The following is a 25493-nucleotide window of genomic DNA, read 5'->3' on the forward strand; positions in this document are numbered from 1 at the left end:
AATATTTACATATATGTAATTGGACTTTGTGCTTAGAAGATGACAACAATCTAAAAAATGAAACTTTGTGATTGACAGAGAGGGGGGCAACTCTAGCTCCTCGTCCTGTTTTCTTCTAGCTGATCATAACTGTCATAGAGATGTCAATCTCAAATATATTAATTCAAAAGATAATACAGATCTATAAATATGGGCAATATATTGGGCAGATATTTTAGATTTTTTTCAAAGTTCTGAATTCAAGAAATGCACATTTCTTATTTGATCCCTCGCCGTTAAGAAATATAAGTCATATTTTCCTTGAGTCTAATATACAAATGAAGTAATCTCTGTGACCTTGGAAATACTTCCAAGTGTTCTTATATTATGCTTCAAAGTTGTTGTTTGTAACGTTCGAAACATACACAAGATTCACAAGATCTATCAATATATATCTAATATGACAAATTAGCTTTACACATTCTCTAAACATGACTTTCTGAACCCTGTACTGCTTCCCCAATTTTGACAGTGATTCTCTTACATTCCGATATAAATATAAATCGTATATCACGATATATAGGATTTGCTAGGAATTGGGGTAAGTATTTTTTAATATTTGAATATTACTGCACAGATAATCAACGTATCACAATTTGAATAGTTCACATGTCATACATCCACTTACTCACGTGTTAGTCTTACGCAATCATGTTACGAAAGCATAAAGGTATAAACATGACACTTATTTATATGTATGGAGATTCGCGACAAGTGCGCATGCATGAAGTAGTATTGAAATAATATTTCTAAAAGTTACACACATCACTAAAGACACTCGCTGCTTATTATCATGTTGATTTTCTCACTGTTCTGTGAAAAAGTTAAAGAATGATCGCCTCAGTCCTAATTTTTTATATATGTAACAGCGGTAGGCTAATCATATGATTTAAAAGTCACTCATTGTTAAGGTACTGCAAACAAATAACAAAGCAAATAACACATATCTGGATATGGGTTATTGTCAACCTTCGAAAAAAGCGACACCCGAAATACTCAGGTGGACAATATCCCATATCCCATATCTTCCTCGCTGGTCTGTGTTATTTATTTAGTTATGTTTTGCAAATTTGTCCAAATAATTTAGTTTTTTGAGTCGGCTAAAGGCTGAAAGCCTTTTGACGAGTCCTTGCTATCCAACGATTCTCTAAATGGACCAAATAACACAATGAAGGGATGTAGTTCCATTAGATTTCTCAAACTTCAAACAGTTCACTGCATGAATGAAGTTAAGTTGTGTCAATTCCCTTTGCTATGACCAATATACGATGTAATCTGTCATATTTATGACATGTTATTGTGCAATTCTCGAATGTAACTCATTAAGCACAAAGGTGCATTTTAAGAATTGCGCAGGCTTACAAAGCTTGGGTAACATCCAGCGAAAGACAAAAAATAGTTCCACAGGGCTCCAGATAAGATGCGTATTAGCGTAAATTACGTATAGAAATAATGCAAATACGCATGACTAATAATTTCTAAGCTATAAAAACGCATATAAAATTACAGAAACGCACACAATGCTGTTTTAAAAACAAAATCTGAATCGTCTGGATGCGTTAGGTAACATAGCCGATCAACCTTAATTTTCCCACATTGAACGTAAACACGCATCGTATGATTTCTATAAACTTTGCGTGGGTTGAATTTTGCAGTCAGTAAACGGATAAATTATCGGAAGAAGAAGCTCTTACTGGTTTGTTAGTTACTACTGATATTAAAAATGATTTTAATTCTTATTTTTCGAGAAATAAACAAATCGGCGAAACATTAAATTGTATTTTCTTGTAGTTTTTGAAATCGAAAGTAGATCGTCTATGTTTGGCTGCTTTCACGAAACGAAACAACTTTTTTATAAAAGATTTAAATAAGAGGTAATTTAACCGTAAACTTCAATGTCAGATACTGCCAATTGCTGCTAAATGTCTTCGTATCATCACAATTTGTAAAATATATTGTTCAAACTGGAGAAAAGTGTAATCGTATCCGGATATAATATTTTGGGTAAATATCGAGCTGTGTTATGAAATTTTAAGAAAAAACTAAAACAAACTGAAACTGGTAGACTATACTGTCAGTACATCAATCATTAGCCGACTCAGGCCTTTGATTCCGATTTGTTTTACTTAACATTTGTTTTATTATCATTATTCTCTGAATGATATAAGAATATAATATTATAGCTCCATTTCCAATACATTTAAAATGCAAATATGAGCTGGCTATACCAAACTGGATCAATGTTTAGCGTCCTCGTAGTATCTTGGTTGTCCGACCAGGATTTATTTTTCTAAAATGTTAAGAAACACAATTGATAACGTACCCAAAATAATCACAATGGCCATTCATATTCCTTGCAGATTTATTATATTAGTTAAAATGCTTACAAACTCTTAAATTGCAGGCATTGTAAAATAACGGGCTTAAATTTGCATGGCTGTAAAAGCTATCGGGATGTAAAGATAACTATTTCATTCGTATTTTCCTGTCTGATTAGATTCTGAAAAATGACGACGCTTAACTTATACTGATCAAATTTTGTATGGCCTTATACAATCCACGGGAGTAAGCAAATATTTTCTAATTGAAACAAACTTATCCATTATAACAAATGACGCATCTAAATTATATTCCGCCATAAATCAGATATCTGCTTCAGCTAAAATCCCTCGAGAAAAGACAAATCGACTTCATAAGGTAAACATAAAAACAAGATAAATGATGACTGCGGATTGTTTTAATGAGTATTGACAACGTAAATGGAGTAAAAACAGGTCTTAATATGCACTTTAATCAGTATATATTCGCCCACATGTTCTTTTAGCACATTTGACTGTTACTTGCTTTGAGCTTCAAATATTGCCATCAAAGAATCAGTGAGTTTTCTATGCTGTTTAATAGTTTACAATATTCTTACATGCCAATGACACTTATTTTGTATTAAATTTATTAGGGGAAGGTAGATATAGTTTTACAGAGAATTGTCTTTATTTCACAGAATTGTGAATAATTCATCCGCTTATTTTAATTATGTTAAATGTGCCGTAAGGTCAAAAGTTTATTGCGAAGGCTTCATTGTTTACTTTTATTCTTGCAGATTTAATAAATGCATGTCAGTTTAATTCAAACTATTTTTATTTCAGTTGAAGCGAGCCTGGGCCAATATTCGGATGACATTGAAACAAATCGTTCATGTCATCGTTCTGTTCTATTTTTTGATCGTGGTATTCTCCCTCGTGGCTATGAAAATGTTCCAGTACAGGTTAATAAATCTGTTTATATTCCTATTACATATTCAAACTCTACCCTATATATTTCTAAAATTGTCTGGTCTATCATTCAATTTTGGGCAGTACCGGTTATTATTCAAAAGGTTGTTAAATGAAAATTTACTGACTGAATAGTGGACTGCACTGGTCGCAAAAGCAAAATCACTTGCCGCCAGCAGGCTAAAGGTTAAGTATTCGTTTAGCAAGAGGAATATCGATGGTTCTTCACTAATGTCCACATATCAAATTTAACAATTCTTTTTCGCACCAAAAAAGTTAGAAAGCCACTAAAATAAAATAAACCACTAACTTACGAAACTTCCCGACGACGAATAGTACTTTTGTTTATACACACACAAAATGTAGTGTATATTCAAATCTATAACGAGGTCCTTTGGAGAAATTAATAGCAAATACAGTTTGAACAGTAATTTTACAACACCCTTTACGCATTTAAGCATCGGCGTTAGCAAAGGTCTACAATACAATAACGTTGATTAGACTCCATGTTACAAAATACCAGAAATTATCACAACACAGTCTACAAAATAAGCTAGTAAATCCTAATAGTTTTAATCAGCAGTCTTGTCTCACTTCATAGTAACATATAATTGACATTACCTACAATCAAACTGAAAGACCATAGAGAAGATGATTTTTTCGCTTTAAACCAGCTCATTTCATAGACTTAACGAGTCCAGGTACGGCGCGATTTTTTACGACCGCCATACCACTCTTAAATATTGATGTTCCGGTCCACACGCATATCCTTTAAGTGAGTGAGTGAATTGGGTTTTACGGCGAATCGACACAAAATGGTCATATATCGCCGAGTGCATCTCCTTTAAAGACAAAGAATGCAGCCTAGAAAAATAAAAGCAGATTCGGTTTGATTGAGATTGTTTTTTGAAACTCACCTTATGTTATACTAAAATAAATGCAAACGAAGATTAAACAGCTGCTTTAAAATGAATAACAATATTCTCCTGTAATAAAAATCTCATTAAATAGTTACAAAAATCTGCACATGACGTATGGATTATGTTACTACGTGATATAAAAAAAGAAAGAGCATCCAAATTTATACAAGTCAGATACATTGATAGACTGAAGTCAACTTAAACATCATTCTGAAGGTATCCAAGGGCGATGGTATTAACCTTTTGGACATTGAAAACTTCTTTGACCGTTTCAATGTTATGATCAAAATTGTATTTATTATAAAAAAAACTCCCCGTGAGATCCACGTCTAAAATTTTTAAAATATTTTATTTCACTTATTTACTTATTTATTTTGTTGGGTTAAACGTCGCACCGGCACAGCTATAGGTCATATGACGACTTTCCAGCTTTGATGGTGGAGGAAGACCCATAATACCCCTCCATGCATTATTTCTTCACGAGTGGGCACCTGGGTAGAACCACCGACCTTCCATAAGCCAGCTTGATGGCTTCCTCACATGAAGATTTCAACGCCCCGAGCGAGGCTCGAATCCACATCGATGAGGGGCTAATGATTTAAAGTCAGCGGCCTTAACCACTCGACAACGGAAGCCCCCTAGAAATATTTTAATTGCGAAAAATTATCTATACCATTTGACCTGAACCTCCAGAGCGATGTTCAAGTGTGGTTTAGGTATCAGCCGCTCAACCCGGTGGACTTTGATTCGAACCCCACTAGGGTAACGATAATACCTTGTCTTATGATATTATGGCTTTTCCAGTTTTGTTTGATTTTCTTTTCATTCGTTAGTATTAAAAGGACTATATAAATCATTTACAGGGGAGACATGAAGTTTCCTGATGGAAGCGAGTACTTCAAAAATTATTTGGAGAGTTTCTGGCAATTGTATATCCTAGTTACAACCGCAAATAACCCAGATGTCATGTAAGTTATTTTTTTTATACCACAGTCTATACAACTGTACAATTTGTCAAAATTTAAAGATATACAGTTTCATGCTCCGTACCTCAAAATATGCACAAATGACGCTATCCCTGAGACGAATTCATCAGTGTTTTAAGTTATAAATTAGATTTGGACTTGAAAATGCTAAATTTTTGCTTCACTGTGTGAATAGAGTATCGCTGTCATGAGTAATCTTGTTTTGCAAAACTATGACTTACAGGAACTCAGTGCATGATGATTATATTTCAATGATGTTAATGACGCTCTGTCTCTAGCATGATTCTTCCTATATCTTTGCAATGATTTATATTTGTAACTAATTTTATTTTAATGGACAAACAGTACCTAGTATCTTTTGTTCGACTGAATTACTTTAAACAGTATCAACATGTCTGTTAACCATCACAAACAAGTTGCGCACCTTGTGCAGTCGGTCTTTATCCAAGACGCCTTAGATTGACGTTTACGGCGACACACTGCTTTCTCCTTGTTCTTTGTTGTCCTTTACCAATCCTTGGCCATCTGCAAGACATTTGGTAAACTTGGAGAACATGGATGAACGAATATTACGGTGGAGTCCAGTCCAACTCGTGACGTAATTAACACTTTCATACTATTTTAGTCTGATAGCACGTCCGAATCGGCCACATTTTAAACAGGCATAATCGTTAGTGCTTCACATACAAACATAAGTAATAAGCTGTAGAGTACAGGAAACGGAAGAAATATTTTAATTAGCTGTAGATAATACATTTATCTCGTGAACAAAAACATTCTTTTGCATGCACTGCATAAAACGTCTAAAACAGCCAAAATATGTCTAAACATACGGCATTTATCACAGTTTAAAGTCATGCTCGATTTGTCCAACACACTTTATGCCGCATGTTCATGAAAGGACAAGCACACGAGAAGATATAAAAATAGACTTGTTTTCAAATGTTGTAATATGATGTTAAATCCTTGTAAAAATACAACTAATAATACGCTAGTACACTTAAATTAGTCCGAGAGGGTGTTCTCCCCATTTACTCTTATCCAGTACCGTGGTATGACGGTGAATGAAATACGCCAACAGTGACGTAATAAAGCGGTGACGTCACCAATGGAGGAAAACATGCCGATAATATAGGTCAGTGGGTGACTTCAGGTACTGCGAAGTATGGCGTACCATTTGGGTCGAAAGTTTCCTGGTACCACAGGTAGTAATAAAATTATACCTGCAGGTATAAATTTATACCTGCGGGTATAAATTGGAAATGTACCCGCGGGTATAAAAATATTTACCCGCGGGTATAATTTTATACCAGCGGTGTATAATTTTATACCCGTTGGTATAATTTTTATACCTGCGGGTATAATTTTACACCGCAGGTATAAAATTATACCCGCAGGTACAAAATTATACCCGCGGGTATAAAAATTATACCTACGGGTATAAAAATTGTACCTGCGGGTATAATTGTATACCCGTAGGTATAATTTTATACCCGTAGGAATAATTTTTATACCCGCAGGTATACTTTTATACCCCCGGGTACAATTTTATACCCGCAGGTATATAATTGTACCCGCGGGTATAAAAATTATACCTACGGGTATAAAAATTGTACCTGCGGGTATAATTGTATACCCGTAGTTATAATCTTATACCCGTAGGTATAATTTTTAAACCCACAGGTATACTTTTATACCCGCGGGTACAATTTTATACCCGCAGGTATAAAATTGTACCCGCGGGTATAAAAATTATACCCGCGGGTACAAAATTATACCCGTGGGTACAAAATTATACCTGCGGGTATAAAATTGTACCGCGGGTACAAAATTATACCCGCGGGTATAAAAATTATACCTACGGGTATAAAAATTGTAACTGCGGTTATAATTGTATACCCGTAGGTATAATTTTATACCCGTAGGTAATAGGTTATTGTTTTTTGGATTTAAAGAGGCACAGAGTGTTGATGATAGAATGGCCGAAAACTGTTCAGCAAAACTGTTATCATTTTGTGAAGATAACCTTGGCATTGAAAATGCATCAACAACGATTAAACTGGATCGTGCGCATCGCCTAGGGAAATACTCAAATGGCAAAACGAGACCTATTGTTGCTAAGTTCAATTTCTACCCTGACAAATTAACAGTTAAGCAAGCCGTTTTCGATAAAATGAAAAATACGGATTACAGGGTGAGCGATCATTTCCCTAAGGCTATACAGGAGCGACGCCGGCAACTGGTACCGGAACTGGTGAAAGCCAGACAGGAGGGAAAAAATGCTGTGCTCTCATATGATCGACTTGTCATTAAGGATAGACGGCGAAATTACAGTCAGCAGCATCTAAATGGAAATCACCGCAGCAACATGGACTCAGATAGCACTTCCACTAATGATGGCTAGGAACAAAATGAACAGACAATTTCTTTCCTCCAGTGGAATGTACAGGGCTTGGCGAGTAAATTAAATGACGAAGAATTTTTATGCTTTATTTGGAAGTATGACATCTTAATATTTAGCGAGACATGGAACTCTAACGTTACAAATATTAATTTGAAAGGGTACGACTGCTTTAATTGCCCGGGACCAAAGACGAATAAAAAAGCAAAAAGGCATAGCGGAGGTATTGTGGTCTATATAAAAGAGTCATTAAATAGTAGTACTGAGTTAATAAAAGTTAATCGTAACGGTATACTATGGTTTAAACTGAAATGTATTCAATCAAATGAGGAAAAAGAATTGTATTTCTGCGCGTGCTACATTCCACCGGAGGAATCGCCTGTATATAGAAATGAAAACTCGTGTATATATGAATATGACTTTTTCGATTCGTTAAGTGATGACATTTTGCGATATAGTGCCCTAGGCGAGGTGTTTTTGACAGGTGATTTGAACTGTAGAACGGGAAATTTGTGGGACTTTATAGAAAATATTAACCTTGATAGATTTTTAGATTTGCCGCAAAATGAAGGTTTAACAATCGAATGCAGAAATTCTAGTGATGAAAGGGTAAATTCATTTGGCCATAAATTGATTAATTTATGTAAAGAGCACGGACTTGTTATAGCTAACGGGCGTTTGGAGCCGGGAGAGTTTACGTATCACTGCTTAAACAGGAACAGAACTGGTTCTAGTGTAGTGGATTATTTAATCACCAATTACCGCAATTGTGAGAATATTTCGAATATGTCAATTTTAGATATGAATGAATACTCTGACCATTGTCCTATATCTTTTGATATTATATGTCAAAATAACCTGTGCACACCGTTAGATAATAAATGCGTTCAAAGCACTAAAATTGTATGGGACGCTAGCATTAAAGATCAATTAACAAATGTATTAGAGAGGAGCAGAGATGTATTTGAAAACATCACTTACAATATTGTAAATGATGTGGGTGACCTTGACTCTAATATTACTTCGTTTACTGAAACCATATATGAATGTACAAATAAGGTATTTGGAAAAACTTTTAAAGTTAGACCAAAAACAAATAAGCGTAAAAGTAAATGGTTTGATGATAACTGCAGAGCTGCTAAGGCAAGATTTTTTAATGCCAAGAGAAAATTCAAGTTAGACTCTTCTTTAGTCAATAAGTTTGCATTCTTAGAAAGTAGAAAACATTTTTCTGACGCCAAAAGAAAAGCCAAATTTAAATATTTCTCGAAAGAAAAAAGAAATTTTTACGACTTGAGCAAAACTTTCCCAAAACAATTTTGGAGCAAAGTCAATACATACAGAAATTTGAAAAATGCAAAATCATCACAAATTGATGCAGCCCAGTTTGCTTCATATTTTTCTGAAATTCTTAACAGGAAGGTTGAGAGTAATTTCATCCCTAATATATCTAATGATATGGATAAACTCGTAGAAATACAATGCCTGACCCTAGTAATTATAGAGGCATATCCCTTATAAGTACAATGGCAAAGATTTGTTCTCTTATTTTACGTGGCAGACTAAATAACTGGTGTGAGAGTCAATCTATATTCAGTGATGTACAGTTTGGATTTCGTAATAATAGAAGTACTTCTGACTGTGTATTCATCCTCCACAGTATTATTCAGAAACTTTTGTCAGCCAATGAAATACTATATTGTGCTTTTATAGATTATGAAAAGGCCTTTGATACTATCGACAGAGAAATATTGTGGTATAAACTACTTGACATTGGCGTGAGTAGTAAAATGATTAAAATGTTAACATCAGTTTATGAACATGTATCAGCCTGTATTAAGGTTTTCTCAAATATGTCTGATTTTTTCGAGGTGTCGCTTGGCTTGAAACAAGGGGAACCACTCTCGCCGATACTTTTTATTCTTTTCGTTAACGATGTAACATCAAACCTTGATTTTAATTCCCTGACTGAAACTGATTTAATTCAACTTTGTATTTATATGTTGTTATTTGCAGACGACATGGTCCTTTTTACTACGAACAAACAAAGCCTCCAAGCTCAATTAGATAGTTTATATGTATATTCCGTTAAATGGGGATTAAAGATCAATATTAATAAAACAAAAATATGTATCTTTAGAAAACGAAGAAAAGTAGAAAATTACCAATGGTGTATTAATAATGAACCGTTAGAAATCGTAGACTCTTTTTGTTACCTCGGGGTAAAGTTTAGTAGTAATGGATCAATGGCGGAGGCAATTAAATCTTTGTCCGACCAGGCCCTCAAAGCAATAAATGGTTTATATTCAATCTTTTCTAGACTTAAATTTGATCTGAAAACTAAGCTTTTATTATTTGATCGCATGGTTGAACCAATTTTATTCTACTGCTCAGAGATATGGGGTGTATATGATACCAAATCTATAGATAGGGTTCACTTGAAATTTTGCAAAAAAATACTTGGGGTTAAACCCCAAACTCCTAATATGGCTGTTCTTGGTGAATTAGGAAGATATTCTTTGTCTATACTGTGTAAGGAAAGAGTTTTGAAGTACTGGATGAAACTGATGAATAATAAAAATTCACTTATGTACCATGTTTTTATTATGCAGTGTAATAATATTGACTCCCCAAGATGTTTAAATTGGGCTAAACATGTGAAATCATTATTGAATGACTTAGGTTATAGCAATTTGTGGGTCAACATTAATGAAAATATAAATTATTTTCCTATGTTACAGAATCGTCTCCGAGACCAATTTAAGCAAAACTGGCACTTTGATATCAACAATATGGCAAAACTTGATTATTATTCAGAATTCAAAATCGAATTTAGATATGAGCCTTATCTTGATATTGTAGAAAATGACTATCTTAGAAAGTTGCTTACATGTTTTCGTCTTTCAGCACACAGCCTGGCTATAGAAACAAGAAGATATGTTGGTACCGATAGAGCTAATAGAATTTGTAGAAATTGTAATCATAATGTCGTAGAATCAGAATATCATTTTTTGATGACTTGCTGCAAATATTCCAATATTCGATCAAAATACATACCACATCTTTCATGGCCTACTATGCAAAAATTCAACAGATTAATGAGGTCAAGAAAAAGAAAAACTGTAATAAATATTTGTAAATTTATCAACGAGTCATATAAATTAAGGGCAGAAACGTTATAGTTAAGACCATTGATATGAATTTCTTTTATTATACATATAATTGTAATGTTTACTCATGTGCATGTAGATCTAGTTATTTATTATAGTTTTATCTGTTCATCAGCCAAAGACATGTTATGTCGATATTGCTAATAAAGTTTGTTGTTGTTGTTGTTGTTGGTGGTAAAATTTTTATACCCGCAGATATACTTCTATACCCGCGGGTACAATTTTATGCCCGCGGGTATACAAATTGTACACGCGGGTATAAAATTGTACCCGCGGGTATAAAAGTGTAACTGCGGGTATACAATTATTCCCCGTAGGTACAATTTTTATACCCGCGGGTATAAATTTTATACCTGCGGATATAATTTTGTACCCGCGGGTATTATTTATAGCCGTAGGTATAATTTTTATACCCGCGGGTACAAAAGTATACCTGCGGGTATAAAATTATACCTACGGGTACAAAATTATACCTGCAGATACAATTTTTATACCCGCGGGTATAATTTTGTACCTGCGGGTATAATTTTATATCGCGGGTACAATTTTATACCCGCGGGTACAATTTTTATATCTGTGGGTATAAAATTATACCTGCATGTATACAATTGTACCCGCGGGTACAGTTTTTATACCCTCGGATACATTTCAAATTTATACCCGCAGTTATAAATTTATACCTGCATGTATAACTTTATTACTACCTGTGGTACCTGGAAACTTTCGACCCAAATGGTACGCCATAGCGAAGTGCTAATAATATCATATGACATATAGCGTATTACACAAAAACAAGTACAAGGGTAAATTTGCTATTCAGAAATAATTTTCTTTTCGATATTAAATGTGCTAATATTCATATATAAAGAAAAACTGAAATAGATTCTAACTCAATCACGCCGATTTTGAATAGTCGTTGCTTGTGACTCTGTGGACGGACCGTCAGAGTCATAGATTGGGGGTGGAGTCTAATTCATTAATATATATTTACAAATATGATGGTGTTTGCAAAAAGATATTTATAGAACTTAGTAACCGCTCGATTTTCCCTGCTTTACGTATAAACAGCACTGAGATACTCATTTTAAACGTTATTTACATCCACTTCCGCTGTCCAAGTGATGCCATAATTTTTGTGCACGTTGGCTGGATGTCTTGCTGCACATTGACATTATTTCTGATATACATGTCATTGAGAACAATAGAGTCGAGTTCAAATAATAACCGATTAAAGAGCAACTCCGCCGATTATGCGTTGTCATGGGAAGCAAGTCATTCTAAGCTGTTCCACTTTCACCGAAAATGCAATGAAAAATATATCACCAAACTTCACAAAAACTGAAGGTTACTATTATATATTATTTACATTGAATTTAAAACAGTAAGCAATTTTCTTTTGTATTGGACTAAAGAATGTTTCTTAGATAAAGATTTAAAATTAGAAATTATTCGTGACATTTCGGTCCAGTCACTTTCATTTGAACAAATTGATTATATTCTAAGCTGCTTTGTACGAGTCTTTGATACATTCTTGTTTGATTTCAATTTCTTTTTTTACGTCTATTAATGCATCGCCTTGGGAGAGAGAAGGAAAATGAAATAATAGAGATAATTTTAAATGACACATGAAGGAGAAAAGCAAACATTATTTTGATTGTGATTCTTTCCTTCAGGGACTAAGTGTTGTTACAAATCCATCCATTGTTAAGAATTAATTGGATTTTATTGTTAAGAACTAATTGGATTTTCAGCGCCTAGCCTAGTTATCCCCCGCCGATGAAATCGGGAGGGGGGTATTGAAATGGCGTTGTCCGTCCGTGCGTCCGTGCGTCCTTCCGCAGCCATATCTCAGTAACTAGCCGGTAGAATTTCATGAAACTTGAAATAAATATGAACCAACATATCGCGATGATGCCCGTCAAGTTTTTGATTTTGATTGGTCAATTTCCCTTAGAGTTATTGCCCTTGATTTAATGAAAAATCCACGTCTGCAGCAATTTCTCAGTAACAAGCTGGTAGAATTTCATGAAACTTGAAATAAATATGAACCAACATACTTCGATGTCTGTCATATTTTTTTAATTGGTCAATTTTCCTTAGAGTTATTGCCCTTTAATTGTTTAAAAATCTACAGATTGTACATTACAAACCAACCATTTGGTAGAATTTCATTAAACGTCTTTCATTCTTTTCCATGAACATTTATTATAAACATGTGAAGTTGTGTACCCACACCTGGTCACCACCTTGCCTTGGTTTCACCCCCTCTCCCTCCCCCCCCCCCCCCCCCATTCCCCCACCTCACTCCTTCACCCAGTCATGCCCACCACCCAAGCATTCATCACCACGCCCCCCCCACCCTACCACCCCCCCCCCATTTTTTTTAATCTTTAATTTTCCATCAATATTTATAATCAACATATGATGTTTTGTACTCTCACCCAGTCACCCCCGCTGCCCCCGCACCCCACGCATCCCCACCACCCCCAACCAAAAATAGCATTCATTTTCTGTTAAATTGATTTTGACTAATGAAATAATTTGCCTCTTAGTAACATCCTTAACGTTTTGGCGGATATACTGTTTTGCCGTTCCTCACCACAAACCCTTTCGGCGGGGGATACCAATTCATCGAATTTGCTTGTTTTAATTGAGTTTGCAGTCTTTGAGATTCGATAGAACTTTCTGAAATGCATACCTGTTATTGAAAATTGAACAGTGTCATCCATTGAGATTCAGTAAATTAATATCTGTGCAAATAACTAGAAAAAATTCATACCTTTCAGGTTACGAATCATACCTGAGGTAGTAAAGCAATCTATTTTAACTGCAAATTTCGTGACATGTCACAGTGTCTGCAACGACACTGAGATACAAAGACAACAATGACACATTGAAAACTGTTTTTGTTCTGCGGGGACCTCTGAATACAGCTGTCCTAGTGTTATTTCTCATTGCCTCCTTCTGCGTAAGAATTAAGTGTGTACAGTCTTTTACCTCATTTACTCATACAGATGAAATTACGCTTCAATAATGTTCATTAAATTGAGAATGGATGGCTAATAAATTCCCAAAGCTTCTTTTAGAAAATACCATTTTCAAAGTAAATGAGATAATTATATTGTCTGAAGTAACTAACTGTAGTCTAAAATAATATCTAAAAGTCATATTTCAAGGATGTCTGCTTGATAATGAAACTATCTTATGTTGGTTAAAATATCTTATTGGTATATTTTGCCTGATAAATTTAATTCAAATTAAGATGTATCAATATGGGAAATACTAGATGGTCGTAAAATGTCAGACTATTATAATTGCATATAAAATATAACGCTATTGGTTAAATATATCTACATTTGTTTTTCAATTTAAACTTAATTCCTTAATGGTCGAAAGAGATCATGTGACAATGGCTCCTTATTTCTGGACGAAATGACCACTCATTGTTTTAGTTGTATTACGTCCAGTACAGTGGTCATGGACTTAAATAATGTTTCCAAATTTTTTGTGCAGACAAGCATTGAAACTGTAAAATCGCTTTTGGCAAATGCTTCTTCTCAAATCATAAGGATTAATTTCCGTATCTAGGTTTATTTGTCTGTTCGGTAACGTACTAATTTCTCATAAAACACTTTATTCGATATGCATGTTACTTATGAAATGGTTTACATGATATAACCTTGAAAATGATCATGTGATAAAATAAAGAAATGTATATGTATTTTTTAACTATTTTCAAAGATTGAGAAGAAGATAAAATTGGCTGAACTGACTCGTGTAAAACGTAATATGATCATATATCTTTAGGACGGCAAGCACATTTTTATACAATTTCGTCAGGCATACGTATGTTTATGTCAACACAGAAAATGACATCAGATGACCTCCAACTTTTCTCTGAAGTAAAGACAATAAAAGTACACAGGCTTAACTTGTAAACGAAAGTCGTATTTGCATTGGTCAATAGCCAGGGTTTACGCGCACGTGTCACCCCGTCAAAATGTAATCGCGTGGACATTTTTTTTGTTGTTAATGAGGAGTCAATTTCATCATTTTCTAACAATTTGAAGCTACCTCCTGGACTTTAGCACGACATGTCAGCTTTTCATCTATGAAACAATATTTGCACTCGGAATAAACAAAAATCCCAGATGGGTCCGTAACGGAATAAGGGTATATGGAGATTTATTTTCGTCAAGTCGTTCAGAAGGTCCTTTTCGATGTTGTCTAAAAGTGTCAGTATATGCCTCGGATGATATTTCCGATATTTTCCGCAGACATAGACATTTCAGAAATATTTTCAAAATAAGTTTCGTGTAATAAATGTTGATTCTAAGGAAGCATTAAAGAGCCATTAGACGCTGATACGTTTTATTACGTTACGGCCGCGGAAAGGATATAATACTATATGAACTTGCTGTACTTCCACAAAAATACAACATTATACGCTAAGAACATTCAAATCTATAGCGTATGACTGCTGGTTAAAATAATTATTCAGACCAGTCTTTCTTCTGATGACATAATGTTGAATGATGATGATTGAAGACTTATTCTGAGTACATTTTTAGCAAGACTTTATATAAAAACGTTACTTCATAATATAGAAATCTTATTATTGCTTAAACGGAATAATTAGCTTCACCAATGACAGTTCTGGGCTCTCCAGAAGTTGTTATTAGTATTCTAATAGTTTAAAACAAGTATCGGGCACTGTAGGACTGTTTTCCTGCAATCTATTCATCTTCTAATCCGCCTGTCCACAAAACCCAGGCCCCTAGTTCAACGGTCAATGTCACACGCGAAGATCAAAGGTCAACAGGCAATTGATCCTGCCTGTTCCGTGTCTCTACAATCTACCCAGGGAATTTAATATTACTTTGCATCAGATGAGATAATAAGATGATAATGAGATGACATGTCATGAGCAACATTTAGACCCCAACATTAAATGTCAAGGCAAACCTTGAATGTTAAATGTTAACATGGTTTTAACCGAGCATGTTTCGTATCCGATCTAAAACTCTAATCATTGGCCAAGAGATTATAATATTACTTTCTCATATTTTGACAACGTGCCATGCATAACATTCAGACCACTAGCTCAAAGTAAGTGTTATATTTGATGGTCAAAGATTTACTTTGATTTAATACCCTGTTAAGTAACTCAGCCATCCATTAACGGACTTTCATATTACTTGGCACACATATTTCCGATAACAAGACAATTTGTCGGATATATATTTCAGAACCCTAGTTTAAAGGCCATTGTTACACCTAGAAGTCAAGGCGTTTTTAGATTCCCAGTCTCTGGATCCAATGATCTAATCCCTCTTATCATGGCCCTTTTAATCTTTATTGTTTGATCAGAGGAGCATTGATCAAATTCAGTGGCTTCTTTTTTCCAGATATCAAGTTTTGTTTTATAAACCAAGCACGTGGTAGTTGTCCTCTACGAAGATTGCTCCAGTCAGATCACCTGGACCGCATTTAATGCCTCTAAATTCTATATTAGTCTGTTTAACCAGACATGACCTTCCTGTTATCGGATTACTTCAGTCGCCCCAGTTTGTACAGGTCTTACTTCACACCTTCTTAACCGACACGCGACGTCCGTTAAGCATCTTAAATGTGATCGGTTTCCACAAATAAATAAACTTAATCATTATTGGTTTAATATTGCAAATTGCTTACCCTCAGCAGAAAATTTGAGTAAATACAGCATGCTTTCGGAAATTCACAAATTCAAGGATGCATTTTGAAGGTATGTTAATCATTACTGGATATGGATGAAAACAGCATGTGATAACAAGAATTTTGTGTGTACATATGTACATGCCATTTTAAGTTGCATTAACTCAAAGAGCACATGGTACACTGAAAACCCTTGTTTAACCAGCAAATTGCTCTATCCGGCACAATCCTATCTATCGGTTCAGAAGGGGGTCAGATAAAACAGGTATTAACAACAGCCGACATCAACATTAAACCTAGTTTCCGGAATCTGGTTGAAATACATACTTTTACATATGATAGAGCAAATATAATTTATATTTTATTATTTCAGGATGCCTGCATATGACAAAAATCGCTGGTATTGTCTGTTTTTCACTGTGTATATCATATTGTGCCTATATCTCATGTTGAACATACTGCTTGCTGTTACCTACAACAGCTACAGAGAAAATATGAAGGTAAATATACAGTAAAGTTACATTAATTGTCACGCAAAGTGAGGCTTTTCAGTGTTGATATCAAATTATATACACAGTTATAATGGTTTTAGTACAGTTGTATAGCTATCAATCATGCAGATGAAATATTTTATGAATACCACTTCCAATACTCATTATTCTCTTTGTAAAAGCAATGATGAAAAACTTCTGAAGAGCCATAAATATTTCTAATTGTATCAAAAATGTTTATATACTTCCCGCAGCATGAAAGTTTATTGAGCTCTAAATTCAGGTCAGGGCCTTCTACAAAAGAATAATGATTAATGTTAAGTGCTTGCAAATTCATAGTCCGTGTGCTTAAAAGTTTAAGAAAAGAAGAAGAAAAACAGCAGAATATATTACGAGTAGTTAGGGTAGGTAGGGGAAAACGAACTGTAACATTGCATTACATCCAAATAGAATAAATTGAGAACGCGGAGATGAACATGTACAGAAGTTTTATACATACTGCAGGATCAGATAAAACATTCAGCACATATGAAAAGAAAAATTTTACATCAAGCATTCGAAGTCATTAAAATAAATGTAGATGGCAACGAAATGGTGACATACAAGACGTGGAAAAGGCTCATCAGGCTGGCACATCCCGGAAAAACTAACCATCAAATTGATCTTCTTATGATGGTCCTGGATACTGACAGATCCGGGTTTATAAGTATGCAATATAATTGTCCCTGTTATTTGGTCCACTAATTATGTAACAGGATTTTTTTGAGAATTTCGTTTTTAATATTGCAAGAATCAAATTTTAATTATAACATAAATTAGTCTAACGATATAAAGGGGTGGTAGATTGAACTGTTGAATTAAGTTATTATGCTTTTTTGTTTTAATCTTATGACAAATTTAGATTTTTATCGGAATGTATTTGCGTAAACTTTCAGCCCATAGAAATTTAGAAAACTTTTTTTCAAAACAAATCAAGCAATATCTATACCAATTTTATTGCATTGATGCTAACTCATGTGTTTACATTCTTATAAGAAAAACTAAATTGCAAAATACAAACTTTTTACAGGTCGACAGCAGTTTCTTAATATTGCCGATTTGTTGAATGTTCCTATATCAGTTGTATCAGAGAGGAAAAATTTCATGGAACTGCACTTTAAAAAGATCTACAAATCAAAACTGAGTAAAAATCTGAGAAAAATGGTTGATTCGATGTAAGTCATTTGATATTTTATATTGATATTTTATGCTGTAAACGATAATTCAAAGACATTATCAATAAGAACGTATCGTGCTGAGAATCCCTTATGCTTGTTCTAAGTACAAAATTGAGCGCCGCTGTGCGAAAACCGACGTTAGGACTGCGATCGGTAGGAATCCAGAAAACTGTAATTCATACTGTTTGCTCATCAGTTTCAGCACTTGCATAGAACTAATAAAAGAACAGTATCAAGATCAGACCGCTCGAATGTGCAGGGTGGTGTGGACTCATTTTGGTTGCAAAGCCTTAACATTGGTCTTCCTTAAAGTTTAACAACGCTATGTTAGACGAACATAAGATTTTTATCGGTGTTACCTATGTATCTTCGGTTTTGCTTTTTAATATTTACGAATTTTCATTTTTGCCCCCTCTCCTGCAGTTCCCAGGAACGGTATATCTTAAATGAACCGTCCTTCCGCCTGTTTCCTCTTCATATGTTCGGCTCATCCCTGCGAGACATTAGCTTCAAACTAAGAATGTAGGTATATGGCAAGTTCAATTTTACTAAAACTGAGAAATGGGATCTTAACAAAACGAATAAACTGCATTCTTTCAGAATTTATTTTTTGTCGTCATTCTTCTTTTTATTGTTGCCTTTAGAAATTGCAAATTTGCTCTTTTTTCGAAAAGTACCAACATTTGTTCAATATTATATATTAGAAAGTGTCAAACTGTAATATTTATAGTATATGTTGTAATATGTAGGTAAGCGGCGAAAGGCCGATACACTTCAGGAGCATATGTCAGATCACAGTGTAGTGACAGCTCTTGTTGTTAAATATTTTAGTCTCGTTTTCTTGCTGTAAACTCTGCTTTATAACAATGGATCCTAGCGGCAAAATAATGACCTGATTCAGATTGATTTTTGCGTGCTACAGGTGAAATAGCGTCTAATGTCTGAACATCATGAAATTACAAATATCATAATTCCTGTTTTATTGCCGTAACATTGTATAGATCGTATAGAATTCTCTGTACAATAGTATTGATAAAATCGTGATAATAAAGAAACTGAGATTTCACAGTTAGACAAGCTTACGGAACGTGTAAAATTTCAATATCAATTTCTGTAAGCATCTGTATTGTTCAACACAATTCAGAATTTGCAAATTTTACGCAAATATTGCCATAAGCAGAAAACACTCGAAACATTAATACATCAAAACTAAATTGTTCTGAATGCTTTTGCCCTGCAAACCATTCTTACTTACATCAAACGAGAGGTTTATGCCTTGCATTTTGGTAGCGTTTTCATGATAAAATGGTTTCAATTTAAAATTATGTAGGGAAAATTATGTCATACACCACTACTAAAATCATGGGTCCCATTTATAGCTTCTTTGCACTTTTTTACTGATTGAAAGTATTCCTCTTGCATCTTACATGATCCTCACTTTTCATTTGATTGTTTTTTTCAGCACTGACAGTGGTCATTTAGACACTTAAGTTACAGGCTAGTGTGTGCTGTGGTCATTTAAAGTGTGTCAGTCTTATACAGAATAAAGAACAAAAGCTGTTTGGTGTATTTATATTCTGTGATATAATTTTGTAACGGATTGAAAAGCCAGTGTTAAGCGATGTCGTCGTGTCGGCATGGGTTCGATTCTTTGTATCAGCTTGTTTTCCTTTTCAGATATTTCAGTTTAGCCTATGACGGCATTGTGGCTATCAATGTAGTACTATTATGTCTCAATGTCGACGATGCCGACTGGTTCTTTCTGGCTTTGTATGTATTAGAAATTGCTTTAAAGTGGTATACTTTCGGTACCAAAAGATATTTCTACAATTTTCAAAACTGGTAAGAAAATAATTCTGTGTAAAAACACTTTCTATTATACTCTTTTAAGGACTGTTGCCTTTCCAGATCATAATTATTATTGTAAATAACAGAATATGTTTGTGTACACAGATATGATTTAGTTTCTAAAGAAAAAAAATGTATTGAATAACGAAACTTAGATTTATAGTCAAGTATCTTGTTTACATAACTGTAAAGGAGCATTTAAGAAAATAATATATAAGCTTTTTTTTTGACAAAACAGTGTAAAATCTCTATCAGATTTTTATATTGTACGTGGCAACAATGGATTGAAATAATGCCTTTTAATGTCATTAATGTCATTACGGGAAGTATTCATTGATGCATCTACTGAATGAGGTCAAAATGATAAAGTATAATGTAAACTAACAAACCTTTAGATAAATTGAAGGGCTATTGGTTTTCAGTAATGTGTTTGAATAAATTGTTTTAATGTAAATGTTAGCTTTTTCATGTTTTATATACAGAGATGAATCAGAGAGCTATCAGTACTATCTTTTTTATATTACATTCGTTTCAACTGGTCTGACTATAGTCAGTTGATTAATGATATAAAGTCGTATTGGCATGTAGGCGGAGCCGGAGACACGTATTGAACGTCAGTAGTGACGTCAGTTTGACATCATAGCAATATGATGTTATAATTTAAAACTGAACACTATTAAAAGGAACAAATCGCTGCAAATATTTGGATTTGATTACTCTTTTTCTCAAGTGACATTTAATGATAAATCATTGTTACCTTTTAGGTTAGGTAGGTATGAGGATTTTATCGACTTTGAACACGTGACTACGATCTCGGTCTTTTTCAATGTCGTTTAATCCTCATTAAGACCTATCTACAAGGTAATAATTGCATAATATTCAATGCTATAATAAGGATATCAACATATATATTAGCCTATGTGCATAACATATTTTCTGAAATACAGCTAAACCCCGAACGGAATGTCTTGAATAATTTGATACATTTATTTGCAATTAATCTTAATAACACTGTTCACTACTTAAAGGCTTTGGCCTCCAGATCGTACGACAAAATATTTTTTAGAAATCATGAAATTAATGCTATATTTCTTAAGAATGCTTTGAAACTTAATTACTGGCAGGCTATATGTTATAGAAACTCATGAGAATTAGTTGTTTTTACTAATTTTTACAGTAAAAATCAAAAAGCGTTTGTAACGCTTAACTCGAGGTCAATTGCCATAATTATAAACACACACTAACAACAAAGTCCTCCATACTGGTATTGGTAACGACAGCGGAAAAGTTCTTTACTGCCGCGGCAGTCCGGGTTCGATTCCCGACGCAGGCGTCTTTTTTCTTTTGATATAACTTTTTTAAGACAGTTTAGAAATAAATGCTAATATACTAATGTTCATAATATGACCAAACTTCAGCTTTAAAGAAAGATCATTTTTAGCCAAAATTTGGAAGTCAGTGCCTTTAACAGAAGAGTATGAAGATATTGACAAATATCAAACATGAGCAATCAAACGGATGTCGGCTACCTAAGTTTGCTACACGCAATTTAAAGTCTATTTGAACTAGATTGAAGCAAAGGCTTACGAAACTCGAAGAAAAGTGGTTACATTTAAAGCTACATTGTACAGTGTAAGAAATATATTTGAATCGGCAATTTAATGTCTTTTTGTTTAGATTGTCACGCTTTCAAAAAGAATGTGCCTAACATTTTCTATATAAAACAGTTAACTTACACTTCTGCATATATATATATTTCTTCTTTTTATTTCTTTTTGATTCACAGGACTGACGTTATCATAACAATTTTGTCATTAGTAGTTTTGGTTGTAACCGAAACTGGTACAGCAGGTATGTCTTTTGACTTTAGGAGACTGACCTTATGTAACAGATTTGTTATAAGTAGCTTTTGTTGACTTTACAGACTGAAGTTATAATAACAATTGTGTGATAAGTAGTTTCAGGTATTACGGAAACTGGTACAGAACCTTTATCCTTCGACTTTATAGGACATTTTGTCGACGAACAAAAGAAAGTTTATGTTAAAACAGGATAAATGTTGTCAGTAACAATTTGAAAAATGCCATTTCCAATTGAAAATAAATATGAATAGAACAAAAAAGTTTGTTTAATACTTTGTTCCAATGCAAAGAGTTGTCAAAATGAGCCGCGCCGTGAGAAAACCCTCATAGTGCGTTTGCCACCAGCATGGATCCAGACCCCAGACCAGCCTGCGCATCCGCGCAGTCTGGTCAGGATCCATGATGTTCGCTAACAGTTTCTCTAATTTCAATAGGCTTTGAAAGCGAACAGTATGGATCCTGACCAGACTGCGCAGATGCGCAGGCTGGTCTGGATCCATGCTGGTCGCAAATGCATTATGTTGGTTTTCTCATGGCGCGGCTCAAATGTTATCTGCATAAAAACGACTTAAGAGTTGTTGTAGTTCTTTAAGGTCATGGAGTCGAGCTTCTGGTGAAGAAGACGTGTTTCAATTCTCATAACCTCGCATGAACAGACTCAACAATTATTCTACTTTGTTGCGTCTTACTATTGTATAGATTTTGTTATTACTTATCGAAGACGAACTGAAGTTAACTGCCTTAAATCAAAGCAGCTGTTGAAAAATGGCAACAGAAAAAAACAACAAATGCATTTTGTTATTAGCCATGACCTTACCCGACTTGTACCAAATCAAGTATCCAAAATGTTTTTACTTATTACCTTAATGCTTCTTTCGTTTCTAACTTGTCCGACTCATTCATATATAATTTTTATTATACATTTGCATATAATTTCAGGTAGCACGAATTCAGAAATCCTCAGCGTGCTTAATGTGTTCAGAATCTTCAGAATTCTCCGATGCCTCATAGAATTCGAAAGGTAAAACAATGAAAATTATAATTATTCTTTCTTCATAAGCCTTACATTGAATTAGTTTAACTAGTATCATAAATTTAGAGTATGTATCAATTTAGTAAACATAGACATTTTTATTCAAATTTTTCCTTACCTGTTTTCAGTTTTAAGAAATTTTCAATATATTCATTGATAGATGGGTACATTAAATGACCGGCGTTTCACCTGGAATTTAACGTTATTTCAAATTATTAACATGATAGGTATTAAGTAAAATGAGCGTGATAGCTTTTTAACACCTTTTTTTTCTTTTTCCCCCGCAGGTTTCGAATTATTTTCGATGCTGTTTTCAACGTTTCATTTTCCATATTTACCTACTGCGGAATATTGTTTGTAAGAAAAACACGTTTATTACAATTGCATTCTGTTTTAAATTAATAGATAAAGGGAGATAATAATTAACATACATCGTCAATTTCATTATAATGTAGGTGTTTTAAGTTATATGAGATTAAGACAATTCCATTATTCGGGAAGTAGTAGAAACTAATTGACTTAATATACTGTTCTCTTGGCATGTAAAACGAAGCTCATTTATGACGAAGTTTAAATAGATTTAAACGTAAGTGTCAGTGGCCGGTATTGACCCTAAGTATGTTACGTATTTTCTATACATGGTTTCGGCATTCATCGACTTTTACGAAAAACCATGTAAACGTTGAGCTATATATATGTCCGAAGAATTCCGAATCGTCTAAACGAGGGTTACGTAATCACACGACACATGCCGAGTGTCATTACGGATTCACTACCTAAAGAAGAAGTGAGGACTGCTTAAGGGTGCATCCTTATGTAAATTATTCATGAAGTTAATGTTAAGAACATTTTGGGATGTAAAATTTTTAAAAAAGTTAAAAGCTGTAACTTACAAAAGTTTGTTGGAGTTTTGCCTTAACTTTTAGAAATTTAATTGTTGATCAATCCTTCTTCTTTTTTAGATTGTTTTCTACTGTTTCGCAATCATTGGGATGGAAATATTTGCGGGGAAGATTGAATTTCTCGGAGATGCACCAAACGCTACAGAACGAGCAGTATACTGCGACAATCCTGCACTGAACGGAAGCCTTTTTACTGCTAACGGCTATTGCAAGATCAATTTCAATGATATCTTGAACTCATTTGTAGTCCTTGCATCTTTGCTCATTGGAAACAATTGGCATGATATCCTTTTCATGTGATAACATTACAGTAGCACCGAAGTTGAAAAAATGGTTTCAACTGGAAGAGCGCGACTTCATTCCTTAAAAGTGAAGTTGTTGCGCAGAAAATACACATAACGAAACATCTAACACCCCGAAATATATAAGCTGTATCAGAATTCTGAAAGTACATTTACTACATCTCTGTCCATACGAAAATTCTGTTGTAAGTAACATATCAATTTGTAAACAAAATAGTTTAATTTTATCATTTTACATATTTTACGTCATCTAAATTTTGAAAAGCCAAAAACTACACAAACAAACATGGCATGTCTTTTGAATAAAAACAAATTTTAAACTTTTTTTTTGTTTTTACTTTCTAAAAGTGGAATAGTTTGTAAAATGAATAAAAATTATCTGTTCCATTTTTTTTTTACAATTTTAGTATGTTCTCAACAACATATTTGTGTTAATAAGTGATGATATCTGTAAATGTCCTTCAGCTTTTATGAAGGATTTTGCCCAAAACGTTTAGTATGTGTTTGAGTTTTTAAGTATATTTATAGATAATGTTAAAAGCCTTTCAGTATCGGAATATTTTACCAACTTTTATAAAGTCTCTGATACAGTCAGTTTCTAATATCGTTTTTTCATTATTCTGAATATAGCGTCGGCTTTGGAATTGGATTACATTCACTGTAATAAGCACCTGGTGCCCCTGATAATATTTCAAAAATGTCAAAAATATAGATCTATTAAATTGCGTTTCATTTTATTGTTTTAACGAAACTAAATGTCAATATATCAGATATAAGGGTATGATAACAGCATCGCTTCGTGGTTTCATTTACATTCTTGTTTCATTGATGCAATCGATGTTTCGCTGCTTCACGCTATAGACAGGAAAGGGGTGACACTGCGATAATACCATGTGTAATACCATGTGTTAGCGCAATAATAAAATGCGAAGACACGACATCAGGGTGGCAGTTTTCGTATCGTATTGACACTATATCGTTCACTCGAAATTACGATATTACGATGCGAAAGGGTGATGTTAATGTCGAACACTCTTACTTCTGGGGTGAAGGGGAGATACTACAATGTGAAAATCCGAAAAAAACAATGAAAAATTATGGTCTTAATATCGCGTTTTTCAGGTATTTTCACATCGTATTATCGCGCAAACGGATCGTACCGTCGCGTCTACGCATCGTATTATCGCGCAAACGGATCGTACCTTCGCGTCTACGCATCGTATTACCGCGCTCTGTTTGCCTTTTCAGTAAATAGGGCAAAGAAGCGACTCAACGATGACACGAACAGAACAACGTGAGTATGTAGTAGGCACTTTATTAGGAATAACGCTAGTTTCTTCATGTAGCATTAAAATTTGA

At 34.1% G+C, this 25493-nt stretch overlaps 1 protein-coding gene across 1 annotated transcript in view; it reads left to right on the forward strand.

Moving 5' to 3' along the window:
• The window catches only part of LOC123523795 (uncharacterized), a 44028-nt gene extending 19896 nt beyond the window's left edge, over positions 1-24132 (forward strand). The window contains exons 6-15 of the mRNA XM_045301459.2: positions 3183-3301; positions 5092-5196; positions 16853-16979; positions 17475-17676; positions 18040-18184; positions 19865-20029; positions 21822-21886; positions 22837-22918; positions 23218-23287; positions 23893-24132. Of these exons, the coding sequence (XP_045157394.2) occupies positions 3183-3301; positions 5092-5196; positions 16853-16979; positions 17475-17676; positions 18040-18184; positions 19865-20029; positions 21822-21886; positions 22837-22918; positions 23218-23287; positions 23893-24132 (1320 nt within the window). The remainder of the gene's footprint in view (positions 1-3182; positions 3302-5091; positions 5197-16852; positions 16980-17474; positions 17677-18039; positions 18185-19864; positions 20030-21821; positions 21887-22836; positions 22919-23217; positions 23288-23892) is intronic.
• The last annotated feature ends 1361 nt before the right edge of the window (positions 24133-25493 follow it).

Source organism: Mercenaria mercenaria, chromosome 1 (genome assembly GCF_021730395.1).
Source record: "Mercenaria mercenaria strain notata chromosome 1, MADL_Memer_1, whole genome shotgun sequence".
Classification (NCBI taxonomy): domain Eukaryota; kingdom Metazoa; phylum Mollusca; class Bivalvia; order Venerida; family Veneridae; genus Mercenaria; species Mercenaria mercenaria.